This window comes from Amborella trichopoda, chromosome 13 (assembly GCF_054954075.1).
Source record: "Amborella trichopoda isolate Santa Cruz 75 chromosome 13, AtrichopodaSantaCruz75HAP2 v2.0, whole genome shotgun sequence".
NCBI classification, from domain to species: domain Eukaryota; kingdom Viridiplantae; phylum Streptophyta; class Magnoliopsida; order Amborellales; family Amborellaceae; genus Amborella; species Amborella trichopoda.
Window position 1 is genome coordinate 24846739 of NC_142348.1, and position 22704 is coordinate 24869442.

At 39.0% G+C, this 22704-nt stretch overlaps 1 protein-coding gene across 16 annotated transcripts in view; it reads left to right on the forward strand.

Moving 5' to 3' along the window:
* Positions 1–376: 376 nt before the first annotated feature.
* LOC18434176 (uncharacterized) overlaps positions 377–22704 on the forward strand; it is a 29362-nt gene continuing 7034 nt past the window's right edge. Inside the window, exons 1-8 of one of the 16 annotated variants that reach the window (XM_011625044.3) lie at positions 377–854; positions 4915–5024; positions 5172–5282; positions 5777–5834; positions 8520–8609; positions 14684–14778; positions 14988–15041; positions 15831–15974. In XM_011625044.3, coding sequence (XP_011623346.1) covers positions 659–854; positions 4915–5024; positions 5172–5282; positions 5777–5834; positions 8520–8609; positions 14684–14778; positions 14988–15041; positions 15831–15974 — 858 coding nt within the window. In that variant the 5' untranslated portion in view covers positions 377–658. Of the gene's footprint in view, positions 855–1564; positions 1655–4914; positions 5025–5171; positions 5283–5776; positions 5835–5924; positions 6068–8519; positions 8610–14683; positions 14815–14987; positions 15042–15830; positions 15975–22704 lie in introns of those variants that run through there. The other 15 variants (XM_020667186.2, XM_088855888.1, XM_088855891.1 and 12 more) reach the window with 15 other exon arrangements.

Consider the following 22704-nt stretch of genomic DNA (forward strand, 5'->3'; position numbering starts at 1 on the left):
ATGTCTTTCTAGTCGTGGTTTCTCACACGTATCGATTTCTTCCAGTGCAGGCCTTCATTCGAGTGTTGCTCGGCTCTGGTGGGTCATGGACATTGTGCGGATCTTGCGGCTTGATTTTCTAGCCTCTACCCATTGGCCACACAGTTAGTTTTTACGATAATTAAAGTGACTATTGTGAATGTTATTTTGGTAAAAAATAATTCACTTCATGATAATACGACTATCGTGATGTTATTTTGGTAAAAACTAATTCAAAATTGAAAAAAAAGAATGTGGGCTGGGTTTATGAAAATTGAAAGTTTTTTTTCTCTAAATAGATAAAAATTAAGATATATTTGTGATAATTTTCTATAAATATGTAATATATTAGAAAAAGTTGGCGGTCGAACCAATTGCAAACTTAGTAGGACCGGCCAAAATGGCTCAAATACTGGTTTTGCATCAAGTACAAGTTTCGTCTAGTTTTAACCCAATTTAATTTTTTTTCTCACGGGTCGACGGTTTTTTAGCCCACTTGTCGGGTCCGGTCGTCATTTGTCATTTGCGGTTGGGGCCATGTCACTCATTCTTCCTTGTACTGTAAAACTAGTGAATTGAAGGCTTGTTTTCCGGTATCATTATTTCTCTAGGTTTTGCTGATATTTGCATAGAGCTGGCAATGGCGACTGATCCTGGTTCAATGGCTCCTGATGTCGATAAGAGCGATCCCATGGTTACAAAGTTGCTTGAATCGGTGGATAACCTCTATCTTACGCGTGACAAGTTCTTTCCAGTTGACCCCATGGAGAGATCAGAAAGATTACAGAGAGAAGTTGATGAAGTTCTCAAGCTTCTTAGTTCAACCCTTCCTCCTGGTAAAATTTACTTTGTAATCTTGATTATTGGTTTTGGTTCCATGGGTTCGTTTGAACCATGGACTGTGTTCTCCCATGCCCCTGTTTATGTTTTTTATCGTTGATGGCTATCTGTTTTGGGGTTTTGGTATGTTTTTGTGTATTATTCTGTATACGGCTATTGGTGTTGAGCTGTTGCTGATTTTGTATTGGGTTTTTGCTGGGTTTGACTCGTGGGTGAAATTTCTATCACATTTTGTTCATTTATGAGGTTTCAGTTATCAACATTATTTTGGGGCTTGATTGTCATAAATGCCTCATTTACTTCCATTTATAAGAATGTAACAACAAATACGGTGAATCTCTTTTGCTCTTATGTCTTCTTTTGTGAGTTTTTGTAGATTTTTGGTCACATTTGAAGAGATTGGCCTCCATGGTGATTAGATAAGTGTGCTATAGAACTAATGGGATGTCAATACTAACTGCACATATCACTTAGTCATTTTCTTTGAGAGAGAGGTGTGTTTTTTTTTTCCTTATTTATTGGTTGATCATGACATGGTAGATTCTTTACCTGTGTGTTTGATCTGCATCATTCAAGATGGACTGGGTATCCCTGTAACTTATAATTGAAGAACTTGACTGGTCAAGGGATTTCCTTATCTCTCTTAGCCAACGTAGCGCATTTAGTTTTCTCTATTGACAAAACAATGGCGATTCAAAGACCTGCGTGTATCAACATTCCAGGGGTTTTCATGTTAACTTCATCAGATCATGCAAATATCAGGCATAATTAAGTTTGATGAATGATTGACCTTGAGGTAATCTGGTGGAGTACTCATTTGCATGAATGGAGCCCCTGTATCTGAAGCACATAAATTTACTGGTTGCCCTCTCAAACACCTTTTGTCAGTTACCAAAGATTACTTGAAACCTCAATATTAAGACACAATGAGTGAAGTTTTTAATTGACAGAATTTTCTTTTTCTCACTCTTAGTGACAAAATATTTATTCAAATGTGTCATACCTCTGTCATTGTCTGCCAAACATGGATGGATCTCCTCAGGGGATATGTCATACCTCTGTTGTTGTCTGCCAAACATGGATGGATCTCCTCAGGGGATATGTCATAGCTCTGTCGTTGTCTGCCAGATATGGATGGATCTCCTCAAGGGATACCATAACTCATGGAAAGAGGATACTTCCCAATTTTCATATATGAGCAGTGTTTTTTGCTTTATCCGTTGTGGTTTTGTGGAATTTGATTTAAATTCTCTTTTAAGTGATTTTCTAGGCAAGTATGCGTCCAATTCAATGCCTTTGCGAGGATCATGTGAAGTTTCTGCATCCAAGAGATTGTTAAGACCTGTAGATTTTATGATTGAAGATGGAAGAGATACCGTCCTTAATCTGAGAATCTCTGGATATGCAATATTTCATTTCTCCGAATCGAAGAGTTCATAATGCAGATGCTATGCCTATGCTGGTTTCATCATTTGTTGCCTATTTAATCCTCCCTATTGTGGAAGTTCAGATGATTGTTCCTATTGTTAATGCATTTCCTTGTCAAGCATTACTTATATCTAAAACTTCTTGGGTTATTGAGTTTGCTACTTGGAATCATTGACAAGAAATGCCAGTCTTCCTTCATATTCTTGCACTTTTTCAAGTGACTCTACCTTGTCTACAGATAGTGGTTGTTATATCATATTCGTGAATTTTCTTACTTCTTTCTAATCTTTATAGCCATTACTCTTATTTTGGTTCAATGTCCACATCATTGAAAAGTTTATTACTTCATCATAAACATGTCATTTTTTTTTCTGCAGTGTTTGTTATAATTCATAATCTCATACCTCTTCTTATAATAAACAAGTCCAGTATCTCATGTTTTTGCTGATTCTTGGAGTATGGTGGCTGAAAGTCCTTATACGCAAACCTTCCTATTTACTGCCCATATATTTGTTAAACCATCCATCACCAAGTTAACCTTAATATTTGTATGAGCCACCCTTGGGATGTCAAAATTTGAATTAAAGTTTAAATGAATTAAAATCTCCATGGGATCACTCCATCCTTTTGTAGCCTTATGTTATTCTTAGAGAGCTCTCTTCAATCTATAGGAGGAAACTGTAAAAATTCAATGTATTTCTAAACACGTGCTGGAGAGATGATACTACACGCCCCAGGGGGTTCGGAGAATTATTTATCTCTGATGACCTTCCCCCCAATTTGCTAGTGATCCAGATTTCATTTATGATACAATAATATGAGTATTCCTGCAGTTACAAAAAAAAGAAAAAGAAAAGAAAAGAAAAGAAAAGAGTGTCTATTGGACATGGGGACGTCAATATTTTGTGTTCTAGCTGTGGCTCCTTTTTGATGACCTTTAGGCAAAGGCCCTGATATTATTGGATTTGATGCTTTTCATATGATATAACTTATGAGTCCCGTTGGGTCTACTCCATCACCTCTCTCCATTACATTGTATATTTAAGAAGATCCTTCTGTTTTGCAAACATTACACCATATTGTTGGGCCTCTTGTGTTTGCATGGCATGAAGTACCTCTCATTCTTAGACATGCTTTTATTAAGATCTGATGAGCCCTAGACAATTTGAAGGCTGCAAGAACATCAAAAGCTTTTATGCTTAGTTTGGAGGAGAATGTGACAGCTGCTTTTAGTTATTATCGTTAAATAATTGACTGCATTGATTTATGCTAGAATAATGTTGCGTCTAGTTTATTTTTAGAAATTTTAGCCCAATGAAAGTACTTGATGCATGCGCTATCTTTCATGCATAAATTATAGAACTCTAGCCTTGAAATTTGCCTTTTCTAACTTTTTTTTTTTTTAATATCATAAAGGTTAAAATGTTGTTTTAAACTGGAATGAATTGAAATCTAGGGGTCGTATTACACAATAGAAAAATAAGAGAAGCAACTACGGTAATGGCAGGGGTAAGATCAAGAGTTCATTCAAGAGAGAGTCCCCCTCGAACTCCCTCCAGCCCATTAGCCTACCATGTAATTGGCATTTTTTGTGCATGTTTGAATTGGATACAGACATGTTTTCCCCTTTCTTGACTATATCTTTCACGTTTTAGCAAGTTTCTAGGGTATTTTGTTTTTCTACATCATCATCTAATGACATTGAGCATGTCCCATCCCATCTCTACTATCAAAGGTCTCAGAGGTGTGAAAGAAAATTTGAGGCCTGGCAAAAATTTCTTGCTTAAACCTCCTTTACATCTTAACAAGAAACATGCCTTGTAAGGGTCATGAGAGTCTTACTGAGGTTCTTTGGGCCCCCTGCATTATGAGGCTCAAGATTCCTACAGAGATCTACAAATTCATGCTATAATAATTCCTTAGATGGCTTTTTCAGAAAGCCCTTGGTCTAAGACTAGCAGTGGAAGTAACACTTTGCTCTGTGGGACTCAATCCTTTTATTCTTAGGTTTCTTTTGAAAGAGAGGCCACCTATCCTATGGTGTCTCCTCTCCATGCTGGCTATCCAATGCCTCTTGAACAGTGGTTAGATTATATAAGCATGGGAAAAGGATGTTCAATGCCTCCTTACCAAAATCCATCTGAATATTGACTCGGCCTCAATCATGTTTCTTGATTCTGATTCCTGTTGCACTCTATGTTTACGTAACATATTTTCCCCCTATTCACCTCCCAATTCATTCTTCTTTCTATGTTATCTAGCCTCATGCTCCCGTAGCACGATGATCCAGCCTAAGGCCATAGTTAGGACCATGTGTTTCAAAAACTTGTTATCTATAATAATTGTATGGATATGACTGTCATTTCATATTTGCATTTCATTGCAGGAATGTGACGAGCTTTACCTAACTTGTTGTTTGCGTCCTAGTATTGTTCTATACTGCATGGAGCACTTTGTCTGAGCCTATTGGTTTTTGGCTAAATCCATGCTTATCTCTCAATGATATACTTAAAAAAAAAGAAAAGAAAAGAAAAGAAAAGGAAAAAAAGAAAAAGAGTGATATGGAAGAACATTTATGGTCCCATGTATATTGGACTCTTGATACATTATGTTATGCCTCTTTTGCAGAAAAAAGAGTCTCTTCATTAGAGCGAGCTACTTATGAGTATCTAAGAGGGAAGATATTGGATGTATTTCCTGAACATTGTAAGGAAGCAGAAGATCATTTGTCAAAAGCTGTACGTTATTATTATTTTTTTCTTTTATATTGATATTGTAATAATGAAGAAAGCTGTATGATTGTTGAAGAGAAGTTTTGGCTGTATGTCTGCTTAAAATTATGTTCATGGAGATTTTGTAATTTTGTTTTTTTTGTGTTGCTCCAGATTAAGTTGAATCCTTTTATCCAAGATGCATGGCTGTGCTTAGGTAATTGCCTCTGGAAGAAGGGGGAATTGGCTGCTGCTAAGAATTGTCTCTTGCTAGCTCTAAATAAGGTCCCCCCCCCCCCCCGCCCCCCCTCCTTTTTTTTGTCTCTTTTGACTCACTTCTCTGGTTTTGGGTTGGGTGCAAATGGGCTGGGCTAGTCCGATGGGCCTCGAAGGCACGGGCCAATAGTTTGGGCCTCTTCACTGGGCTGTGCTGGGCCTTCAATTTAAGGCTCATTAGTTTAATAATCTGGGCCCAAGCCTTAGTATTAAGGTTCAACAAGCCCTTTCTATGTAAATTTCCATTTTAATAGGGTGTGAATGGGCCTGTCCAGCCAGATGGGTCCTAAAGGCCCTGATCAACATGGTCCCGGTTTGGCCCCCTTCACATGGCTTGTCGGGTCAGGTGGGGCCTCAATTTAAGGTCCCTTAGTTTAATGGGCTACCCCAGGTCTGCCTAGGCCTAGTCTGCCGATCTTGAACCCTGGTTTGAGGAAGCATTTTTGTTGTGTTTTGACCAATCTTGCTTCATGCTATCACAGTTTTCTCTCTCTTTCTTGCAGGGTCGGGAAAAGAGGATATTGTGTCTTCTGTCAATGCTTGAAAGAAAAATAGCTGAAGGCAAGGAGCCTATTCCCGTCCTCATGATGCTTAATTACTTGAGATTTTGGTCTTGTGGCTAATATTGGCCCATTTCCTCTATTTATGAAGAAATTTGGGCATCTCGTTGGTGTGATTCCAGCACGTTCCAAAAATTTGATTGAGTTCCCAACTTCTTATTACCCCCGACATGGGGAGGTAATTTGTGTTGGATTCTTGATCTGCACTTTCTGTTGAGAGTTCTATATGGAAAGGTATTTTCTGCGTACTTGCATGCATAGCTGAGTTTTATTGCTTGCCGTGGGGACCGGCTGTTTTTTTGTACATTTGGCTTGAACCACGATCTGGATTGATCCATAGACACTTGGGAGTTCTAAGTGCTTTAAAATGTCTGCAAGGAATTTCAGTAAGTCAAGTATGAAATTAGTTGAGAAGAAAATGAGAAAAAAAACTGGCCCAAACGGCGTTGTTATTTTTTACAAAAAAGGGTTCCCTTACAAGATATTTTATTTGAATTCACCTAGCATAAAACAACTTGTGTACTTTTTATCTTTCAAAGAGGAAAAGTTTTATGTAGTGTTTCAAAAAGCGCTAGGCGGCACCTAGGTGGTCGGGGGGGAGGGGGGTCCAGGCCGCCCAGTGGTTAGGCGGGCGCCCTGAACCTAGGCGGCCTTGTAGAATTTTTTTTTGTTTTGGTTTTCTCTCTCTAAAATAGCCTCTAATGGGTTTTACCCCTTTAGTATTAAAAAATTGACCCAAAAATTCCCTCAAGGAGCTGAATTCCCACCCCTGGGTGGGGCGCAGGCCCTGGTTGGCTGCCTAGGTGGGTTTAGGAGGGTGCCCAGGCATATCCGCCTAGGCGGGCGCCCAGGTGTTGGGAGGTCCGCCTTTTGAAACTATGGTTATATGTATGTTTTTTTCAACTTCAAAGATAAATGATGATCTATAACTGTACATCAAGGCCAACTGTTGTCTCTTTGAATGTAATAAACACCTCTCAAATTGGCATTGCAAGATCTAACATTCTCAATTCACTAATAAACAACATTTCTCTCTCTTCAAATTCCATTCGTCAAGTTATCTGCGAGCTATTAATGATTTGGCCCACTGAAATGGCAATAACTCATCATATCAACTTTTCTTATGAGATGGCAGTACCCATCAATATATTCCCTATAGCATATGGCTGGACAATATGTGGAGGGTGCTGGTAGTATATTTGTTGTAAGAGCATATTTACAGTTGAGAAAAAACATATGTTCATGATTTCAAGCAGATATTAGGCTCCCCAAAAACTCACTATTTGACATAATTTTTTAACATAAAATTGTATGGAGGTAGACCCTATGCTTTTTATGTGAGAAGTTGAGAGTGCAACTGGTATATCTTCTACATACAATTAGAAATGGCTCTGGTCAAATCCAGTGATCAAATACACATATGGAGGGTCTGCTTGTGATTTGTGTGTAACTAGCTTCGATTGTTGCATTTCTAAATATCTATATGCATGACTTGCATTGTTCGTGTTATTTGTTTGACTTCTAGTCAATCCTAAACATTTCATGGAATCTTTAGTATAACTTAGATGTATCTTCAAGAGCCTTGCCTTCTTCCCCTTTAGGTAACCCAACGGATGATTTGCTTAACTCTATTACATTGGATTCTTCTGTTTGGTTGCTAGTACATGGGATGCTTCTGTTTGGGTGCTGTAACCTGGTCATATTCATGTCAATGTACATACACTAACACAGATACTTCCAGATTATTTTCTTTTGTCACTAACCATTGGGCACATTATCTTAGAGACTTGATCTTCTTTTGGTTTTGAGTTGACACAAATGTACTATGAAAATACCTATGGATATGTGAAAATATCTGTGGATATGTAAAAATATCAATGGATAATGCTAATCCATGTTCCACACGGCCAAGGAAACATTTGAATTCTGACTTGGTGGAATCTTTCTCGATCAGAATAGTGGAATGGAAGGCACTACGAGGAGAGGGATATACTCCTTTTCACATCGCCCCATCTTTTTACTGTTGTCAACTAATCTCTTCAATGTTCGATTCTATTCTATGTTACAAAATCAAGAAATATCTATGGATTCAGCCAACTAAGGTATAATTGTCTTTTCGTTGCTACAGATTATGAAATAGGATATTAATAATACACGGTTGGATTTTGTTGTCTCTTCATAATATAGCTGTGTTGCTGAATACTCGTTTTCGTGGCATGAGGAATCCGACACGCCATACCTGTGTCTGGCATTGGTGCACATACCTGTGTCCATGCAACTTGCTTTGACTCGATTCATTTCATAGAGTCCCTTGTGCTTCTTTCCTGATCTCAAGCTATCTTGGCCCTTTGAGTTATATGACCATACCTCTTGTGGCAGCTGGTGTATCAAGGTGGATGTGGATGTTGTTGGAACTATCCATTGGATGTTGTGGGTTACATCAATCACTTGAGGACATGATTTAGATTTTAGACAAGAAGGAATTACATTGAATGCTGTTTATTTGGGGGTGCCTTGCACATATACGTAGTGACGGCTCTCTTTAGATGTTGATATGAAATCTGTGAAGTTCTCTCTAAATTTACCCTTTTGACTCATGTGTGCACAAGTTGAGATGGTTGGTTCTCTTGGATATAAGAATTTGAATGCTACTCATGTTCGTTCTTCTATGTCATTTTTCCTACAGGAACTGAAAATCCATTGGAATTAGTTGAAGAGAGCATTGGTCACGCAAAAGAAGCAGTCATGTTGGATATCAAGGATGGAAGCTCCTGGCGTAGGATTCTTTTTTGCCATCTATAAACATTTCTTTGAAAATGTTAAAAAGAATCGTTTAAATTGGATTGATTACATCGCATTTAATGTTTTTCATTATACATCTTCTCTTACTATTATGTCATGGTGCTCTAATGTATGTGCAAGTCTTGCCCGAGAAAATTTAGAACTGTAGCATTCCTATGCTATTTGGTTAGATAATGCCTACCTTTTTTTCCAGGAACCCACTCACCAATGCATATTTATGTGGGATCTTTTTAATATCTGCTAATCCTTGAACTACCACACATCCCTTTATCGCAGTAGTCACACCTTTGAATAGCTGGAACCCATCTTATGATTGTGTTGTAGCTTGCCTGGTTACTGCTACCAACTTAAACTTGCATACATGTTTTGCTATTTAAGAAAATGGGTTTTCTTGGACACAATATATGCTATTGCATCAGAAAATTGTATTTGGTGATAGCTCCCTTCACTTCCCCTTAGAGTGATTTGCACATTTCCCTCAGAAGAGCTCAAGACTCATTTATGGAGTTAGAGGGCATCCAAGACTTGAAGTAGTTTTCTTACATGCCTTTTTTCTACCTTCCTCTTACACTCGGGGCTCTCAAATGATTTTAGAAGTAAGACATCAAGTTATTTTGTCTCTCCTTTTGACCTTGACTTTTATGTCTGCAGTTGTGTGGGATTAGCCTCTCATAAGCCCTTAGCTTCTTTTATTCCTTTAACAAACATCAGTTGACGTTCTCCTTTGACTTTTGTGTTCTGAGTAGAGTCTAGATAATCTATTTTCTGTTCATCAAAAGCTAGAGTTAGGCCATGTTTGATAACAAGAAAGTTTAGATCTAGAAACTGGAAGTTCCAGTTTCACGTCACTGCTTCGTTTGTTAACAAGAAGTGCTACGGGAAACTGAGTTTAGGAAGTTTTAGGTTCTCAAAAAAATGTGAATCTATAGTTTCCAAATACCGCATTGAAGTTTGCTTATCCTGGTTTTTTAGGAAGTTTTCCTCATTTTTTTTTAGTCTTCCTATATCATTTTTCTATCTCGCTAGTTCTTTTTTTTTTAAGAGGCTAATAATTCTATAATATTAAAAAGAGAGAAGTACATTAGGTCAAAAATGAGGCCTCCCACAAGCCGAGAGCTCTATACAAAAATAAAAGGGCCCCCCTAAGGGGAACCCTATGCAAAAACAACAGTATAGAGGCCCATGTATGTACAAAACAAGGTCCCATGGAGAAACTAGAGAGAGGAACGAGGGGGTGTCTAAACCGCAGACGCAGCCTCCTTCGCGAGAGAATCAGCTTCGTGGTTTCCGTCCCGTCATATATGCTTCCAAGAGATGTCTATAGCCCTGCAAATTTGCACAAATATTCAAATATATAAGCAAGCGTCCATGGCCGAGGAGAAAGGCCGGAGGCGCCCATCGAATAATATTCTTGGAATCCCTCAACCACTAAAGAAGAGCTCCACAGGGGGTTAAAAAGCCTTATGCCCTTCAGGAGAGTGAGGGCCTCTGCCGAATTGGAATTTGTGTGGCCGATGTACTTGGAGAAGGAGACGAGGATATGGCGTGCATGATCCCTAATGAGACCACCAATCCCAGAAGGGTTAGGATTACCCGTGGAGCATCCATCAAAGTTCAATTTAGTTTGCCCTGGGATAGGTGGAATCCAAAGGGAGGCACAGGGAATACGAGTTTTCTTGAATAGAGTAAGGTTTCCAAGTCTTGGAAGAAGGCGGATGGGGGTAATCCTTTAAACATTTTGTGAGCAGTCACCCAAAAGATAACCAGGGATATAATTTTGTCGAACATTTCACTTGGCGAGGACCTTTCACCACGTAATATTCTGCTGTTGCGTTCATTCCACAAGGTCCAGAGGGTAGCAACAACCAAGGCCTTTCATAGGAGAATACCAGCTTTGGGCCAAGGGAAGGGGTGGAAGGAGCGAAACAGAAGTAGGACCGAGTTGGGCGTAACCCATTGGCATTTGAAGAGTTGGAGAAGGGCCCTCCATTTCGTGAGCCACGGGACAGAGGAGAAAAAGATGGGCGTGCTTTCTTCATCTGTGCAGCACATCACACACCTATTAGGGATGCGAAGACCCCTCTTTTGTAGCTGGTCAACAGTAAGGGCCCTTTTGGAAAAGAGCGAACAAAAACCATAACCTTTCTCTTTGTAACTCTTTCAAATCATGCCCTGTCTCTTTAACTCCTTTATTTATGTTATTCTCTGAATGTTCCGTATCTCTTTTTGACACCTTTCCCTCTCTAAATCTTCTCTCTAATTTTGCCCATATTCTCTCACTTACTCTCTCTCTAGCCATGCACTTTCTCTTTATAACACCTCTCTCCAACTGTGCCCTCTTACTATTTCCTCTCCTTCTCTAACTCTCTCAAACTCCTTTCTTCTGCTAACCATGCCATTCTCCCTCTAGCTCCTCTCTCTAATAGTACCCTTTCAAACTCTAACCGTATCCTTTCGATCAAAAGGCCAGAAAGCCCAGGAGAAGCGAGCGAGTGTTCCTTGAAGAGAGGAGGCCCCCCTAAAGGATCGGCAGGGGACGATAAGGGTTAATAGTCGGGGGCGGTGTTAAGCAAGGGTTCTTCGGCTCAGGAGCGAGACCCGGCCATTCAATTTGAAGATCAAGGCATCTTGGCTATAGGCCATCCCCTTTCTTCCAATTGCCGAGAAGCAACCGCTATTATTGGTGCCATTTCTTCTAACTTCATTTTGTCTCCATTGTGTCATTTCTCTCTTGAGCTCCTTTCAATCTCTATTTGTATTCTCTTTAAGTCCTCTTACTAACTGTTCCCCCTCTCTCTAACTCCATTCTCTCTCTCTTCTCTATTTGAGCCTATTCCCTCTCTCTCTAAGTCCCCTCTCTATAATCCTGCTCTCTCTCTCTCTTCTATCCCCCCCTCTTTGTGAATCCATGAAGCTTGATATCTGTGAAGTTTTATTAGATCAATGTGAAGCTTGATTTCTGTATTCGAGAACTTCCATGCAAGTGATCAATAAAGTTTTAGAACTTCCAGATGTCAAGTTACTACGGAATCCCTTGCAACTGGCTACCAAACTTCCCCTTAGAGAAAATGGGAGGTGCCTAAAGCAGTTACACTATGTACACACTTGCAGCAATCACATATGCATTAATATCTCATTACAACAAATGGTTTCAAGCTGAAGTTTTGTATACATCAACAATACTCATGGCCTTTATAATGTTAAGCATTTCACTAAAACCCATTTTACCATTGTCAAGAACAAGCTCCTTCAAGGTCCATTATTTTGTGGAGATAACAATTCTGAGTAATGTTATCAATATAGGACCACGCACTGAGCTGGTGTGGGGCTCGGTCTAATCAAAACCGGTTTGGTTGTTGGTTGAAACGGTTTGACCGAATGTTAAAAATATTAAGAAAACTATAAATAATAATTTAAATGTGTAATATCATCACCATTATCATCATCCAAGCCTTATCCCAACTATTTGGGGTCGGTTATCATGATAGAGATGTGAAAAAAGTTTCTCGCCAGCTGCCAACCTAACACAATCCTCATTCTTTCTCATTTGGGTTTGAGATCGACAATGGTTGAGTTTAAATATATGTAATATATTAGAAAGAAAGGTTGTCCACTTTGTTTGGTCAGTTGAAACAGGTCAGTTGGACATGCTAAAACTGGTCAAATACTGGTTTTGATCAAACTTGATTTTTATTTTGGACCAAATCTGCTTAGGCATCGGTCGACAGTCTAACTGGTCGGACCACCAGTCTGATCCGGTCTTGATAACTATGGTCGCAAGCTTAGAGAGAAGTCTTGGCACCATGTGCCATTGAATTATTCCTCGATCCTTCTAGGGTCTCAAGGCCACACAAAGGTAGGTTCATTGCAGAGCCTATGTAGACTAATGGACAATACTCCCTCTCTATCGAGTGATTAGGCAAGTACGTGAAAAAGTGGTTTCAAAGTATATCCCAACATACAACCCTCCTTGCCCTGAGTTCTTAGGCTTATAAAATGATCTCACCAAATGGGTATATAACTTCCAGATGGTCCTTTATCTTTCTTGGCAATCTTGGAGACAAGAGACACTTGGTCCTCTTTGTCCCATACAAGAGACATGTGCCCTCCCCTTGCTTCATGGAAGTGGCTCCTGGCCAACATATCTTGCCTCTTGTTATACTAATAGCCACCGACTTAGTGGCTTCTTTTCTCGAAGGGATTACCAGTTCTTGACTAGCCACCTTCGACAAAGATATGCACGTTTGAGGGCTAAAGGATGGCACCTTCAAGTACTTGGGTCGAGGGTTGATCCTTCGTCTTTTGGCAGAGAGAAGCATAGGCAAACTGAACTAGTGGTTTCAGGTTACTTCGATAGGTATGTTCAGGGGTCTACTTCAATGAGACTGTGCATACTAGCACTTCCAAATGGTTCGCAAAGGATTTATTTCGGTCAAGCATCCATCGTTCTTGGTAAAGATACTTGGTGAGGCTACCTTTGTCACCTAATTGGGTGAAGTTAACTCAGGGTGTCTACTTCGACCCATATAGACAGTTTTGGGTACTCTGTCTTTGACAATGTACAACTTTTTGCTAGTTTATCACATTCATTATTGTGACAACTTGTTGGAAAGGTATCTTACAACTCTACAACGCCCAAACCAGCTCTATCGGATTTGCCTGCTGATTTGGCCAGAATATCCAAAGTTTTTAGTGCGGCCAGGGATCGAACATTCATAGTCTCTCACGAAGAATCTCTACGGGTTACGGTTTCTAAGGTGGCTAATGGTCCAAACTCTTGACGATTGCTCATGAAACCTAGTCAATTGAAAATTGTATCCTTCACAGGGAGAGCTGATGTGCTTTTTATGATCTTAAGCCATGTCATTCAGACTTGCACATATCTTGTTTTCAGCCAAGTCGTCTTGAGGGCTTACCCAAGGCTCCTTAGGGTTCAGCTCAAAGACGATCTCCTCTTGGCTATAGGTGATGGCTTTTCCTTTGTCTTTTCACTAGCTTAAGCAAGTCTTGAAGGACATAATATCCACCCTTTCACTATTGGCTAGATATTGGTTTTATGGAGCCACCAGCCTTGGAATACACGGCAACTTTTTATGGATGTCACACATATGGCTCTTTCTAGTGGACATTGAACTGTTCTAAAATGCGTTGCTATTCACATTTCTTGGATTGTCTTGATTTATCACAATTCCAAGAACATTTGTATTTCTTTTTACATTGATTTGGTTTCCTTTGTGGAACCGGGCTTGAGATTGAGTAGTTAGTGTTTGACGTTTATTTGCAACAGCTAATATCTCAAGTTTGATTCCTACCACCAAACTACCCAAAAAAAAAAAGAACAAGGTTTCCTTTGACTTGCCCTGTGTCTCTAATTTTTGCCAACCCCTTCATACTTTTCACATGCTCCCCATGTTTGAACATGCTAATGCAACAGCATCTACTTTCTTTCATGTTTTATTCTTTATTTAATTCTTGCATGATATAAATTTGTTGTTGCGAGGTCTTGCCTTTTTCGTTGTGCAGGGGCTCTGAAATTTTTATCGGAATCGTTGATGGGTTTCTCTTAATTTAGTCTGTACTCTATTCTTGTACTTGATCAGTCAGTATAGAAAATATTAAATTGTTGTTTAGTTGTTTTCTTGAAATAAGGCATTATTGTTTTCTTTAATTGAGGCAAGAGTTATTTAACTCAAGAGTGATCAATACCCCTAGTGGGAGGAATAAAATTCTCATTACCTCTTCAACCTTTCTTCTGCTATTCATGGAGGCATCATCTCTTTACAAGATATTCGTTGCGCATTCTACCTTTTCTCGCTCATCTCCAATTACTTGCATTTTGCAAGCCAAATAGTGGACATGTATTGCTTTTTATACCTAGATAATAAACATCTCCATTGAAAGCATGGAATTTTTTTTTTTAGTTCTTAATATGTTCTATTTGTTTTGGGAACTCCCTTACTGGGTGTAGTGGTGTTTGTTACTTATAGTTGCATATTCTCTTTGCAAATTTCTCGTATAATTCTGCTAAATTATCTTTCTTTATAGCAGACACCCTAGGCAATTCATACTTTGTCAGCTTTTTTGTTGGTGGAACCCAGGATGAGGAAAAACTGAAGCATGCATTAAAAGCTTATGCAAATGCTGTAAGTTTACACAAATTTTGGCCATGGAGTTATAAGGTAACAGATTATGTGGTTTATTTGCTGCATGGTCTGTACTTCCCTGGCGTTATGATAGATTAGGCTGCAAAGATGGACTCAAGGGTTGAATTTGCAGAAATGCATGTTCTGCTATTTGTTTGGAATTTAAAATAACTTTATTTTTTCATTACTTTTTTTGGGGAAAATTTCAGGAGAAGGATGAAAGCATGAAAACCAATTCAGATCTTCACTTCAACAAGGCCATTGTGAGACCTTAGCTCGGCCCACCTTTTTAAAGTTTTCTAATTGTTATTATTTTGTTTAGAAAGTCTTCACAGTTTTGTCATTGTAAAATAACTAACCAATGTTACTTCCTGGCAAATTCTGTAATCTATGATTCCACTTTTGGGGCTTCTTTTTTCAACTTAATTGATACCCTCATCACTTTGTTTCAAGATTTTATAAATTTCTTATCTCTTTTGTAGTTCTTACACATCTCGTATAGACTGTACAATGATTTTGGGAATCTCACTTTTGTTTATTTCTGAGTTATAAGATGAATTGAACAACTACTATCTTTCCTGTAAACATAAGTAAAAAAAATCCGAATATTAGAATTATGGTTTTTTTAAATTTTTTAATTGGTAACTGACCATTCTTTTTGAATTGGAGGTGTGTTTTATATATAATTGGGAAATTTATCCAAATGCCCATGAGACATGAACTATTTAAATATCTACCTATATCTTTTGATTGAATTTCCAAATATCCAAGAAAAGACACATGATCATAAGTTTTGGAATAGCTGCAAATTTAAAATGTTAAATAGTTGACCTTTTATGGGTATGTTGATAAATTTCCCTGTATAATTAAACTTTATTGCGATAGAATGTTAACTTTATTTTTCCCCATTTGTTATTCTACTCAAGTGACTGGACTTCATCATCTTAATTCGATCTGTGTCATCTCGTTATCTTTTTTAGTTTCTACCATTACTTTATAGTTGAATAGTGCTTCAATTAGTGAGATCTCATTTCCAAGAAGGTTTTATTCAGTTGGACCAGTTTATGGAGAAGTATGATGCTGCTCTCAGTGGATTTGAAGCTGCTGCTTTACAGAATCCTAGTCTCAATGCTGACAAGAATATTGAAAAGATTATCAAGGTTCTTGACAAGCTGAATGATTCTGTAACTAACCAGGTGATATATTTTTCCTTTACTTGTATATCTTGGACCAGGAACTATGGGATGGAACACGTTTTTATTTTACTCTGTATGTTTGACATGCAATGCAAAAAAAATGATCCATGGAAAATTAGCTTAAGGTTAAGCTTAGTTACCAAAAGAAAGAGCAGTACAGAAGAAATGATACGTGAAACATCTTAAGCGTAACTATAGAAAATTCTACATTCGTCCATAACTTCAATGAGAGAACGATTGACTTCTTTCTGCCAAAATTACAAATTCCTAATATCACAGTTATTGCACGAAATTAACCTTAATGATTTTGTTCCAGTTCCTAATGCGTTTGTAAAGGAATGATAGCTGTTGGCAGTAAGCATGAAGGAAATGGCATTTTTGATTTGTTTCTTGCCTTCTATGTAAACTATTTGATGTTGGGTTTAGTAGGTAAAGCATAAGCTGAGATTACAATGAATTGTTCCCTAGCTGATCAAAAATGAAAACAGGATTGCTTCGAGATTCATTAGTACCTAAGGTTTAGTATATCCTTAACCATGACAGTATTTTATCTCAGTTGGTGGGTCATGATGACAAAGAACTTGTATACTTTTTGCTCTTGCATCAGTCCAGAAGTGTCTGCTTGTGAACTTACGGGGAAAATGTATTTCTTAATTGAGATTTTCTTAATAAGTTTTACATGCTAATGCCCATTTTTGTGGCTTTGATTTCCAATTCTAAGAAGTCTCCTTCAAAACAGTTTTGTGGTATGAAGCAATATTTGAGTGCTCCTTGTTGAATGTACTACAAGCATTATTGTCATAATTTGTGTGGATGATATTGTTTCGCAGCCATGCTACTACTTGTTTTGGCATGAAAGATTTTAACCTTCTTGGGTAAGTTTATGTATTAATTGCTTGATTCCCCTATCTGCTTTTGACCGAAGTCTTCCTAAGATTCAGCTGACCCATTTTTTAGATTGGAAAATAATCTACCTGAGTTGATTGTGGAAATATTATCTTTCCTCAGTTGCTTCTGATGGTTCCTCATGCTACTTTCGTTATGTGACTAGTTTCTATTGCACTTTTTTGGTCAGTTCTGTTAAAGACAACATGATGTTGTTCATGTAGTGACTTGATGGCTTCTCTTTTGAGTCTTAATCTTTTATTGTGCAAATATGTAAAATAAAATTGCTGGAAACACCATGGGAATGCATAATAATGAGGGAGCAAGAAGTGACAATCTTCCTTTAGCAACTATATGGTAATCACCATTAGTCTTTTGGTCAATGATGCCTAAATACAGGTTCCTGCATACACATTATTCCATACGCTCGTCCTGGACCTGTATGTGATCTTTTATTCTTCTCACGCATTTCTCTTTGGGATATAGTGTATTGTTGCTGGGCAAGTTAGTGATAGTCTGTATCTTTTTATTAACCTCTATTCTTCTCTGCGTTTTCCATACAAAACTAGATTGTAATCTAGTTTTATGAGGATGAAGCACATTGAGGCTGTTTGACACTGTGTTTCACATTGAATATGTGGCTAAAGAATATGCTGTCCACACAAATCTATACATTAGTTCCAATTGGGCATGTTTAAGAAACTAATCCTCTATTGTGATGCTTTCTGAAGCATGATGTTGCTGATTAAGTGCATGAGGCTATTATGATGCATGTTACCCACTTCAATGGAACATTGCATGGATAAAGATGCATATCTTGTGAAATAGGTGGGAATGGGAAACTATATCATGTGAAACAAGACCAACATAACTTGATTTCCTTCAGTAAAGGAGATGCTCTACCTAATTGAGCTATATGTCACGGCCTTAGTGAAGCGTGTGCTTCGATTGTGCGGACTCGCTCCTTGGTCCGTAAGGACGAGTTAACCTTCCCAACCATGACACAAGTGTACACCAACAAGCACGGTAAGGTGGTCAACACTAGTGTGCGCCACCCACCCACTAGCACAATCAACACAAGTACGCACTACGCAAAATAGAGCATTTACGCTCACGCACAAGAGAGGGACACAATATAATAGGAAGAGCTTTGTATTCCATTAATGCTCAGTAGCTTACAAGGTCTGAAGTATGTTACAAATGAGGGGTCTTCCCCTTTATATAGGTACTAGGCCTTACAACCAATGGGTAAGATTAATACACATGGCACCAATCCAATGGCTTGGAACTTTCTAGCCTCTACATTGTTTTAGAATACTATTTCCAGCCCTTCTCTTAGGAAAGATATAAGAACCTTTTAGACCTTCTATGAACCCACTAGAATCCACTAGATTTTTCTATAGTTCTAGGCCAAAATGATAAACAAGGGTCTATGTACATAGTGTACAAGCCTTGTAGGAATGCAGCATCACTTAACTTTTGGGGTGTAACATTCTCCCCCACCTAATCTGGCAACGCCCTAGCCGTTCTTCTTCCGTGACACAAGGTTCCTAGATCTTTCCTAAGAGAAGAGCTGGAAAGAGTATTTTAGAATAATGTAAAGCCTAGATAGTTGTTAGCTATCGAATTTGTGCCATGTGTATTAATCTTAGCCATTGATTGTTAGGTTTAGTGTCTATATAAAGGGAAAGACCTCTCATTTGTAACATACCTCAGATCTTATAAGCTATTGAGTATTAATGGAATACAAATATCTTCCTATTCTACTATGTCCCTCTCTTGTGTGTGTGCGTGGCTACTCTCTTTTGGGCATGGTGTATACTTGTGTTGGTTGTGCTAATGTGTGGGTGGTGCATTCTAGTGTTGACCATCTTTTCGTGCTTGTTGGTGTCACTTGTGCTGTGGTTGAGAAGACTGACATGTCTTTTACAGACCAATGAGCGAGTATCGTACAATAGAAGCGCGGGCTTCACTAAGGCCGTGACAGATGGTATTAAAGAAAGCTTGAAGCGTGGTGGCTGCAACAGATTTGGCCATGTACCCAGGATTGTATAGACCACCTCGAGAAACAGTAGAAGCAGCTTACTTGAGGGATCCAGGATGGTGACTTGTGAGAAGAACCTAACTGTCTTGGAGGCAAGATCGAACGTATTTCGTTGAAAGTGCAAAGCTCATACCAAGACCCAAAATGAGCACTTGGAAGACATCCGTGGGACTTGGTCGCAAACCCAAACACATGATGGTAGCATACAGAACTAACCATGCGTTCAACAAGTGGGATGTGGTGGCAGCAATGGAAGTGGCCACTGACTCTGACACATGGTGGTAGCACAAGGATCGATCACGTGTGTAAGCCTGTGAGACTTGGTGGCAAGCAATGGATCCGACCAAGTGAGAGGACATGAGCATTGGTTGGAGCTGCGGTTTATGGGAACCCTGTGAAGGACAAGCGTCCGATGAGGATGTCGAAGTTTAGAGTGAGGAAGGCTTGTTAGACCCCTTTCTCTGTAAGACTCATGTGACCTGTCTGATGTGTATGTGCAGGCAGCCAAATGCAGGCGGCCTGGTCCAATGGTGCGGACTGACGAGAGGAAGTTGAGGGCCTGAAAGTTTTGGACCCTTCCAGGAGACATTGGGGTCGAGTGGTGGAATGTAGTCGACAAAGCATCACCATGAGAGTGACCAAGGTAGTGGTGCATGATCGAGAGCTGGCGGTACGCAACTAGAGCCAACAATGCGAGAGCGATGATTAGCGGTAGGTTACCCTTGTAAGTATACTCTGCTGCTGTGTGGTGCATTGAGAGAGGCAGAATCTAGCATCCAAGTAGGGCAGGCTTGGGTGTTAGGGCTGCATAGGGCATACCTAGAATCTCCCCCGTGACATCTAGCCCTACCCTTATCATAGATATCTTACCATATGGATTATTTCTTTTCAAAATGAATATTACCTTATTCAACCATTGAAAGGTGTGGCTATGTGGAATTCAAGATAATAAAATGAAAAATTTTCATTTTTTTTTTACTAATGAAACTAAATTCTACTTACAAGTGCCACAATACACTGCTGTAGATGAAAATTAAAACCTTAAATATAACTTAGGATATTTCCTTTTACTGCCAAAACAAATAAACACAACCCATGAATAAAATCCAACCTTCCACTATCAATTTAAGTACAAAAGATGTTCCTAAAAAATCACAGTAAATGTGCGAATATAATTGAAAATAAATAAAAACAGCTGGGAAGACTTACTGGATAGTGCCTAGGGTTATCCCCATAGGACTTAGTACATCCCACACCTAGCTTCCTAACCGATGGTGCACTTTTTATCCTATTGATCCTGTTGGAATTTCAAAGATGGGAAGCTTTCATAGGCAATACCTCTCAATCTAGGGTTTAGAGAGCATCAAAACATAATTAGGGTTTTACTAGAACCTCTTAGGAACAAATTTAGGGCATGCCAAAAAAGGCACCCTGCATTTCTTGGGCAGGGAGTGCCTCACTCTCTCACCAAACCCTATCTAGGGTTTTTTTTATATGGCATGCCACCCTTATATTTTCTTTTAGGGTGGTGTGCCGCCTTAGAGAGTAAGAGGAGAGAGAAAGGGCAACAAAAGATGAGAGAAGAGTCTCTCGTTTGGGTGTGGGGAGAGAGAGAGAGAGCTTAATTGTTTGTAGAATTGAAAGGGGTTCAGCTCTTTTTATAGGTTATATGTCCCTCTTTAGGTATGCCTATCCAATGACATAGCTTGACCAATAGAAATTTAGGAAATTTGTGAGGCGATAGAGAATAAATCTTAGCCATCTTTCCCTTAGATCAGCCATCATAATTTAGGTAAGAACATTAGGAACTTTATCCCCTTAATTTTTGGCCTATATCCACTTCTACTCCAATTGGGATTTAAAGCTATCTAAATCTTTTTAGAACTTCCTAATGTCTTTTTTTTTGTTGAGAAAAGTTAACATTTGTATTGCTATAAAGCGTTGGAGTACAATTTTGAGATAATCCGAGTGTACCCACTAGACAGGTCTCTTGATAAGAAATAGGTCAATCGACCCTATACAAAAAATGGGCTTATAGATCTACCCTATTACAATAGATTTACAATGAGGTTACAAATAATGGGCTTATAGGTTTACCCGTTTACAAAGAGATGTTCTAATATGTGTACCCTCTGAGGTCCAGAGCAAAAAAGGAGATGGATCGGGTTTGGTCTTCTACTTGGGCCCTAGCCCATCCTTTGCTAGGAGGTCGGCGAACTCGTTTGACGTCCTTGAGGTATGCTTCCAGAAGACGAACATATCCCTGCAAATCTAAATAATCTCATCAAAGATTGAAGCAAGGTACCATGGAGGTGTGGATCTCCCTATTGACCAAGAAATAATATTACGTGCATCTCCTTGCACTAAAAGATTCCGCCCCCAAGACTGATTGAAGCTTTTGAGGCCCAACAACAAGGCCAAAGCTTCAGCATACTAAGAATCTTCAAGGCCTAGGTACTCGGAGTATGTAAACAGGATTTTTCGATGATGGTCTCTGAAGACACTGCCAGCACTTGCAGGGCCGGGGTTCCCCAGAGAACAACCATCGAAATTGAGCTTAATGGTTCCTTCTGGAGGTGGTTGCCAGTTGCAGTTCTTTGCGCCTGCCGTGGTTGGTGGTATAGGATGTTTTCCCATTGACTTAGGAAAGTGTTCACTAGAACTTCCTAATATATTTTTCAAAATTTTTAGGAATTCAAAGATAATATAATCGTGGTCAAAACTAACTCCCAAAAAATGGGGCACATAATCTTTTCTTTTAAAAGATTACTTTGTTCAACTTCAAACGTCTTTTAATTAAAGCATAACTTAAAATTAAAAAAGGGGGGCGTTCCACCCCTATGGGTGGCATGTGGGCTCCCTGGGGTGTGGGGCATGGCACACATGTGGGTTTGGATCTAAGAGACCTACATGTACCATTCCTTTATCCCATAACTATAAAAATACCCCTTTTAAGGATTTTGCAGCAGAAAGAAATTCTAAGAATTCTTAAGCGTGGAGCGTGGTACATGTGGGGTTGAATCTAAGAGGTCCCACATGTACCCTTCCTTTGTCATATAATTATGAAAATACCCTTTTTAAGGATTTTGTAGCAGAAATAAATTTTAAAAATTCTTAAAAAATTTATGAAACTCACAGAAATATTTATAACACAGAAAATAAAATATCTAGAAGTGGATTGGTACCAATCACCATGATTGACACCTGTCTTTTCAAACCGACCCAACAAGACCCATGACCCGTAGTTTCATGCAGGGGCTCATAATTGGCTTGTCAAAGCCGACCAATAAATAGTAGAACCATAGTTCTCGAATGTGGATCACAGTTCCCCCTCTTCAGAGCAAGTCAAGCACATGTCACTACAGTGCAAGTGGGACTCTCTATGCACATGTACAAGTGTCCCTTTATAGGGATACTTCCTTAAAATGTGGTTGTCATATGTACATGTTGTGCGGAAGTTAGTTGAGGATTTGACCCTCATTATCACAAGCCTACAACCACACTGTTCTTCTGGCCTACAAACCATCCTTGGACATCTTTTCGACCTAACAAGGGATGACCCTCTATAATCCTTTTCGATAACACCTTGTGCCTATGGGTAAGTGTTTTGGACATGAATAGGGCCATAAACTGCCTAACCCTTAGTCAGGCAATAAAACACACTTCCACTGAAGTGTATAATCCACTATAAATGTCTTTTTACATGCTCTCACAGCCTTTAAAGGCCCCAAACCCCAACAGCTATGATGGCTCTAATCGGGTTCTTGCTAGGGGTTGGTGTTGCGTAGAAGTGATATTCCT